We start from the raw sequence: 8,958 nt of genomic DNA on the forward strand, positions 1-8,958 counted from the left end.
TAATATGAATATATAATATAACTTTTTATACTATAAATATTTTTATTAAATCATTAACTAGATTTTATTTTTAATTGCAATTTTCACATAATTTCAAGAAAATATTTTCAAGAAAATTTTAAATTGTAGTTTCAAAATATAATTATAAATTATTTTATAGTGGATAATTTCATATTTTAATGTATTTGTTAATATTTATCATATATAATATATTTTATATTTTAATCAAATAATTTACTTTTTTAAATTATATTTTATGTTTAATAGATATAAACTATATATTTAAAAATAATTAAATATGTAAGTAAGTACTTATACAAGACGCAGAAGGCAACACAGCTTGACTGTTTTAGAAGTCAACCGACAAGATTTAATTGGTGATTCCTGAGACGATTTTGAATAAACTTTTCTTTTGCAAATTTTTGTTTCGGCTTTGTTAACGAGTTAAAAATACTGCTCAATCATAGAATACGTACACTAGTCGCACCACAGTGATAGCATTAGATATATGTTATTAGCGAGTCACTGAGCTCGATATATTTTGCTTCAATTGTTTGTTTAAATCCAATGACTCGTTGATGGCACAATTAATAGTATCGCTGCGGTACGACAGGTGATTGGCTAATATTTTTCACTAATAATTTGTTAATATAATTTTTATTAATGAATCTGAAACAAAACTTTTTACAAAAAAAAAGTTTAGTTAAAATCAGAAATCATTTTTGAGACAGAAGTCTCCTATATATTTACATTATATTTTTAAATTATAATTTTATATTTCAATAATTTAAATATATTTAATTAATTATATTTTTATTTTGAATATTCTAAGTTATGTATAATTTATCATTTTAAAAAAAGAGGAAAATAAAAACTATTTTAAAAATATATAGTTACGTAGGTATGAGAAGGTCATATATGTATATGCATATGTATGTACATAATTGCACTCCTATTCCTATCATTCAAAACTACATATCGTTTAAAAAATAGGTTTCTATAGATCTTATAATTTCATTTTATGTAATTTATGGTTATTATAATTTAATTTTTTATGTTTTAAATACTTGGTCATTTTTTATTATATTAATTATCTATTATATTAATAATTAATCATTTTGTATATTATAACCTATATATATGTTTTTACGTTAACAATTTTAAGATCATTTTCTTATGGAATAATATTGTCATCATTTTATTTTAATAGAAATTTATTTTTTTTTAAATGCAGATACTTTGTTCGTGTTAATTTGGAAATTTCGGCATGAGTGCTATGTTAAATTCAAGAGCTGAACAATATTTCTATAGTATAAATCCCTTGGCACAAAGGATAGGAGAAGATATAACTGCAACTAAGGAAGCCTATGAAGGTTTATGGAATACATTAAGTATAGCAGAACGGAATCAAGCAATTAATGAAACCATCATTCAACCAGAAGTTGCATTAAAATATACTTTAAAAAAGCCAGAACTTACTAAAGAATTACCAGAATGGTATCCAAAATTACGTATTCAGACAGGAATGAAATATGTTATTGATGAAACTGGTTCTGTAAGTATTATTAAATAATATAAATTAAAATAATATTAAAATAATAATAATATAAATTATAATAATTAATGTTAAATGTTAATTTGTTTCATATTCAAATTCATAATGTTATTTTAAAATTTATTAATTAAAACAAATTTTTTATTATAATATTATAGACATTACGATGGCGTGATGAACATTCAGCTCCATTTTCATTTATGACTCAATCACAAATGAATCTTAGTATAATAGATACATCAGAGGATGTAAAATCAAAGTTAATAAGAGCTCAATTTGGAGAATCACCACACTTTTCAAGTCCAGTAAAATCACAAAAAAATAATTCAAACTCTATTAATGATACTTATACTTCATCTCATACACTTAATTGTTTTCAATCTGATTGTTTCTCAAATAATATTTTTGAAGATGAACAATGTTGTAGCTTATTAAAAGGCAATGTTGATAGTGATCATTCTGAAAGTATATTTGCTAAATTAATGAACAAAACATCTTTGTTAAAATTACAAAACAATTTGGCAGAAGATATGGAAAGTTTAGTCAGAGAAAGGGATTCAGATACTGATAAAAGTCAAACAAATACATTAGTAGTAATGTCACGTACAAAATCAAGCGATATTAATGAGTCAACAGCATTGTTAGAAACACCTAGTTCTTATAGTAGTTTTCAATCTTCTCAATTGAACCAAGAGGAAGAGGAACGAACTATACCAAAAACTGGTTTTGAATTTCTTGATAATTGGTAAATATATGAGTAAATAGAGGTAGATATAAGTTAGATGTTTTGTATAATTATGTTTATTATGATAAAATTGATGCTATTAGTTATTAATATTGATATATATAGATGCACACGAATAAAAGTATTGTTGCGAACACGCAATGACAGTTTTGGAACTTTTGTAATTTCTAATAGCAGGATAGCACAATCATATGTATTGTATTAGAAAACATAAATTATTGAATTCTAATAGAATGACATTGTGCACCTGATCTTAGATTGTATTAAATCATATTTTATAAAATTTTAGTTCCTAAAATGGTAAATATTATGTTAGTATTGATCAATATAATAATACTTTAGATAATATTTATTTTTGAATATATCTTAAGATATATTTCTCTAATAACAATTATGATCTCAAATTGCAATGTATTTGTGAAATAATTTTATTATAAGAGTATTAATTATAATTGAAATTAAATCAGGGATAATGTCATATGTATATTTAAGATCATAAATTTTGCATGTATTATATATAAATTTTTATATTATTATAACATATAAATATATATATATATATAAAGGCTTTTTTTTAATATGTAAATACTATATATAAGAGTATCAATATAAATACATTGATAAAATACAAAAAAATAAGGATAATTAAGAAGATTAAGAAGAATATTTTATAAAAACTTAATATTTTAAAATAATCATCTTTGCATTTTTGTATAAACAAATTTTTATAATTCAATACGGTGATGCATTTTTTTAAAATAATCGTCGATCTCCATTATTTGATTATAAGACATATTATAAAAAATGTATAATTGAAAAACTTTTTTATTTTATATTATTTGTTTCTTATATTTAAATATGACAAATTTATTATTAATTTGTTTCTTGATTAAATTATATTGAATAAAATATATTTATATATTTTATATAAATTATTTAGATTTATCAATTTAGATTTATTAAAAGATTTAAAAGATCTTATAAAATAACGTAAATTATTGTTAATTGCTCTCTTATCTTCCTCTTTTTTTGTAAAAAATGAATGAATGAATGAATTAATTATATTAATAAAATGAAATACATACGTATATACTGCCTGAAACGGGTCATGCTTGAGTATTTAGTAATTAAAAAAATATCAAGTCATTTTTATTAAAATATATATGCATATATATTATACAGAATTTTCGAAGCATTTATTATGATATTTAAATACATTAATCTATTTAATATGATTGTCTTCTTTATTAAATGAGTTTTATTCCTTTCTTGATTCCTAAAAGTTTCACTCTTCATGTAGTCCAAAAACCTGAGAGCCAAACTAGTAAAAAAAAAGTATTAAAAAACTGGCTATACATTCTTTTTCTTGAAATTTCTAAATGATTTATACCTTCTGTTCTGGGAGATTGAATTATAGTTATATTTTCATCTCCACCACCAATTTGTCCGATTTTTGAATTATTGTAATAGCCGAAGATATTTTTATTTGCTCGTGTGATACAATAAAATTCTTCTAGATCAGTTGATCTCGTTAATTTGGCTTCTGATTCTTTCTCAAAGGGTGACACCAGTATCAGACGCCTTTTTGACGATGTCCGGACTGAAACTAGAACAATCCTTTCATCATATTTATTACGAAAAAAAACAAATAATATTAAAAACATAATTTAATAATAATATTTAATAATTCTCTTAAAATTTTAAGAATATAATACTAGAATATTTACCACTTTTGCTGATTTTATCACCTGATGCACCCTTAGCTGTGTTTTTCGATTTTTGAGATAGTTCTTCAGATAAGGTAGTCAAACTTTTTGAAAGAATGCTTGATCGACTATTTTTATCGGAGAAAAATCGGCAAGGAACATCCAATTCATTCTTATTTTCCATTCGAACAAAATTTCCTTGTTTCTGCAGAAAATCATCTAAAAATCATTTGTTGATTATTGATAAATTTTATTCTATATTTAATTTAATTTATTTTATATTTATTTTCTATATTTTATTTACATTGAAATAAACTTAAAAATAATAAAAAATAATAATCATTAAACCTCCTTCTTCTTTCACATCTGTATTCACAGGACTACATTTTCCAAAACCGGAACATTTTTGTCCACCAAAACAATTTTCTTCTTTAAAATTTTTTTTAAATCGTTCATAAATGTTTTTATCATCCATCAGTGTACGTGGAACTGTATCATCTTGTACGTTACTGCTACAAAACTTGTATTGTTCCATTGCTTGGCGTTCGAGTTCCTATAACAAAATTGGTTATTTTTTAAAATATATGTATCAATCTTATAAAACAATTTCGATTCGATAGTGATATTATGATAAAAAGATATATTTTGATACATACGAATAATTTTAGTGAATTTCTTAAATGTATTTGCAAAATTTGCAAATGAAGCGAACATCACGATTTAAAGTAAATGAATGTAAGAATAAAATATTATACTTGATATTTAAGCGCCAAAGATTCCTCTGAAGTTCTATATTGCTCCATTGCTTGTTGTTCTAATTCATCGTACCTAATATTAATTATACATTATATATACGTACGTATTATCATTACTATCACTATAACAAGAATGAAATATCTAGAGATGAGTTGCTATTTTAAATTTGTGAAATTTGTGTTTGTATTTGTGACACTTTGTGAAGTTTTGAAACTCTCGAAACTAAAACTTTTTTTTTTCTAAGGATTAGAATTCTGCCAAGAATTTAATAAATTTTAATTTTTGAAATTTTTTAAATTCAAATGAGACAATTGTCAATAATAATAAATAGTCGTTTTTTTTTTTTGATTTGTAAAAAATTAAATTTTTACTTTTATTATTTGTATCATTTTTTTTCCATTTTTTTCCAAAAAAATTATATTAACATAAAATTATGCTAATTAAAATATATCAACAATTTAAATATAAATTTAATTATTATCGGATAAATAAATCGGATAAATAAAAAAAAATTCATATTAATACCAATATTTTTGTGAATTGCAAGTTATATATAAATTATTTTTTACCTGAATTTCGAGAAATTCGAAACACAAAAATAATTTTAAAGATTTTATAAGATTTGTGAACACGAATCTTTTGAGTTTTGAAAATAAAAATAATATTAAAAAAGTAATCTTAAGAATTACTATTAATATCTTATTTTTTTTTTGATAAAATATATATTAAATATAAAATATTTTTACCTTTTTTCAAACACGTTTTCCAAAGTAGTTTGATTCGCAGAAGCATTGGTTAGGACATCTCTATAAAGCCTTCTTCTGTTTCGCGTATCATTTTTATCTCTTTCACTGCTTGTCTTCGCGTTCGATCCTGGCACTTCTGGTTTTATTCGTTCACTACTTCTTGTGATATCCTTTTCTCGTTTGGTATTAGAAGTTTTTCTATCATTTTTTTCTTCAAAATTTCTTAATTCCGTGACTAGAGTATTAGCAGTAGAAAAATCTTTTGTTTTTGATGGACAACTCTTATCCAGCCATTGTAGGACCTCGGATTCTGATTTGGAACCTCGATTTTTTCCTTCAATATAGTGAGAAGGCTTATGTTGCGTGCTCTTTGGTTGTCCACGGTGAGCCTTCATTGCATTTTTCGTCAACAATATCAAATTCTTAAAATCAACGCCTTGGTTTTTTCTTTTTTGCCCTGTTTCATGATACAATTCTATAGGATGTTGATAAACAGGTATTGGTATAGGATTCGATTGTAAAAATTTGTCTTGCACCTGAAATATATCTTTGATTAATTCTAATTGTTATACGCACGAATAAAATATATGTTTTTTATTATTTTAAAATGACCGATTGTTTTCCACCTGTAAGGGATGATGAGTGATAGTAGTAGTTCGCAGAGGTTGTACAGAGGTACACATTGGCGTTGAGGAGGAGGTGGATATCTGTATTTGTGCCGGTGGTGGTATCCTTTGATACCATTGTTGCGGAGGTCGAATGAATGTTGTCGCATCGGTAGCTGACAGCAATGGTATACCCGTACTCTGAAATGCACAACTTCAGAGTATGTCTTTTTTTACTTTCTTCTCAAAAAACAAGAAAGAAATATAGATTGATATTACAGAAAAATACATAAACACAATATGAATATAACATTACAGAATATTTCTATGAATTTTCAAATACTGATGAAAAATTGAAATTAGAAAAAAAAAAAAAAAAATTAGAAAGATAAATTATCTCCAATATTGATATAGTACCTGGTATATAGCTCCTGTATTTTCGTAAGTTCTGTTATAAGGAAATAATTCGTTTTGATAACTTCTCTCATTAAGGGATGGGAAATATTGTACGCGATTAACATTTTGTTCCTTGTTGCTGTTGAATCTTGTCACCGGCACCTTTGGAAAAAATTCCGGCACTTCTGGACTGAGAACTGGTGGCAAATGTTTCCTTATTCCATAAGTTTCGGTTCTCGCTGCTTGATATTCCGTTCTAAGTATTAATGGTCGATATTGGACTGTATAATAGAATTGTTGCTGGCGTTCCTTGTTCTGGCAATTCTGCTCTCGAGGTTGTTGCAGACGATAACACTGCAAACGCATTTTCTGTTGGAGAAATTGCTGTTGGACATTGCTGCCCACTTTCCATAAGTTTCGAACTGCGTCACTAGTTACGCGAATATGTAACTGCATCTCCATTGAATTTTCGATGGTGTAACGTTGATATTCGTAATAATTATCCAACTTTTCGGTAGGATCTGACTCTTGACAGACAGCATCGTTTTAATTAGCAAAAATTTAATACAATTTCTATTAGAGAATAAGTTATATTTTCGTTCAAATTTGGAAAAAAAGATGTTATACAGTGCAATCCATTTAAAATATTCGAATATTCGAATATCTTCGAATTATGATGGCGTAAAAAATATTTAATATAAATGTATCACCAAAAGATCAAAATCTACAACATAAGAATATTTTTTTCTGAGGTCAATTTTTTTTGAAGTTTTCACGATTAATGATATTTTTTTGTACATAATTATTTATCATGTATTTTTTTCATCGCATCGTAATTGTAGCTAATCAAAATATATATGTAAATATATATACTTTAAACGGTCTTGATTTCCAAAAATTAAAATTTTATGTAAAATTTAAATCTATCGAAATATTTGACAAGAATTTTAATTTAAAATGTCATCGAAAACTTATAAATGTAAATAAACATATTATCGTAATACTAATAATCCTTGATGGTTTGAAATTTTGCTCATTTTCTTTTTATCAACAATTTAATAACATACCATTCACAATCAATTATTCGAATTATGCAAAAAGAGATCGATATGATATTTATTTATAGTAAAAAAATGAGTATTTGAGAGAAGCAGTACGAAGACAAATTTCCTAATTATAGTTGTTCATTACATATATGTATTCAAAGATGATCAATAATTTTGGTAAAATTGATAATATTGTGAAAAAATGTGTGAAAATTAAAATTATTAAAAATAAAAGAAATAAAAGAGTTATTATAGATAAAATTAAAAATTCATATATGAATTTAAAGAATGAATTAAGAACATGAATTAAGAGAATTTGAGTATGTGAAAGTGATATTTCCAAAATAAGCATAATAATATAAATATTTCAAGAAGAAAGTATTTTATCGATACCAGGATGTTCGTGAAATAGATTTTTATAAATCGTATGTATTTTCTTCAATGAAATTTACAACAATACGAAAATAACGAATATATTTCTTAAAAGAGTATTATTTACTGATGAAGCATCGTTCACTAATCATGGGCAATTGAAGATACATGCATTACTAATCGATTGAGAATCCATATTAGTTAAAATTAATGGATAAACAAAGACATAAATGTTTATTGTGGCCAATCATAACCAAATAATATATTCATATCACGTAAATGGATATATTCTAAACGAAGAAAAATATATAATATTCTTGCAAAATGCTATAAGTGATCATATATGATGTACCATTAGATATGCGTCTAAGAATGCAGCCGGTACCAACAGCCGGTTATTCAGAATCATATACACATTTTGTCAGATATATTTTAATATTTTCAATTGATAAATTGATCATAATGGAATTGTAGTATGTAGTATTTGTTAAAGTTTATATTAGTAGATGTTTTTTTTGTGAGAAAGATTAAAAGAAATAGCTTATAACAGATAAAAGCAAAGAATATAAAAATAAGAAAATATAAGAATACAAGAATAATTAGAGCCTGTGTGTGCTGTTATTAATTCAAAATCGAAAGATCGTTACAATAATATTATATTTAGACAATGTATTATCATAGAAAAACACCATTTTTAAATATCTATGAGGAATGATAATTTAAAGTGAATGTTTTTTTTGTACATTTCATGATTAGACCTTCATGACCTTCTAGATATTAGATTATACAATAAAAATAATTTTTTTTCATATTCATAGATTCGCACGCCTTGGCCAAATCCTGCAAATCCTTTTATATTTAAATTAAATTTAAATTTTTCACAAAATTGATCCTTGATCTAGAGATTAAGGTCATTTCAAAATCATTATACATATCTGAATGTATTTTTTAATTATACACTGTGATGTGATAAAAAGAAATATCGATAACTATAAAAATTAAAAAAACTAAAAAAAAAAAAAAAAAAAAAT

At 24.4% G+C, this 8,958-nt stretch overlaps 2 protein-coding genes across 5 annotated transcripts; one reads left to right on the plus strand and one right to left on the minus strand.

Moving 5' to 3' along the window:
- Positions 1-354: 354 nt before the first annotated feature.
- LOC102671898 lies at positions 355-2,551 on the plus strand. Of its 3 annotated transcripts, none has more exons than XM_031511650.1 (3): positions 355-377; positions 1,235-1,555; positions 1,714-2,551. In XM_031511650.1, the coding sequence occupies exons 2-3, from the start codon at positions 1,268-1,270 to the stop codon at positions 2,302-2,304; spliced, it is 879 nt and encodes a 292-aa protein (XP_031367510.1). In that variant the 5' UTR covers positions 355-377; positions 1,235-1,267; the 3' UTR covers positions 2,305-2,551. The 3 variants fall into 3 exon arrangements, with proteins under 3 accessions (XP_031367510.1, XP_006618105.1, XP_006618106.1); XM_006618042.1 differs by lacking the exon at positions 355-377 and adding an exon at positions 437-613; XM_006618043.1 differs by lacking the exon at positions 355-377 and adding an exon at positions 935-1,033.
- Positions 2,552-2,954: 403 nt separating this feature from the next.
- LOC102676234 lies at positions 2,955-4,839 on the minus strand. Of its 2 annotated transcripts, XM_031511653.1 has the most exons (5): positions 4,762-4,839; positions 4,355-4,559; positions 4,028-4,225; positions 3,691-3,906; positions 2,955-3,621 (listed from the first exon to the last, which is right to left on the minus strand). In XM_031511653.1, exons 1-5 carry the CDS (start codon positions 4,807-4,809, stop codon positions 3,593-3,595), a joined length of 696 nt encoding a protein of 231 aa, XP_031367513.1. In that variant the 5' UTR covers positions 4,810-4,839; the 3' UTR covers positions 2,955-3,592. The 2 variants fall into 2 exon arrangements, with proteins under 2 accessions (XP_031367513.1, XP_031367512.1); XM_031511652.1 differs by having other exon boundaries at positions 2,955-3,906.
- Positions 4,840-8,958: the final 4,119 nt, after the last annotated feature.

The sequence above is a fragment of the Apis dorsata genome, unplaced genomic scaffold, assembly GCF_000469605.1.
Source record: "Apis dorsata unplaced genomic scaffold, Apis dorsata 1.3 scaffold_339, whole genome shotgun sequence".
NCBI lineage: Eukaryota > Metazoa > Arthropoda > Insecta > Hymenoptera > Apidae > Apis > Apis dorsata.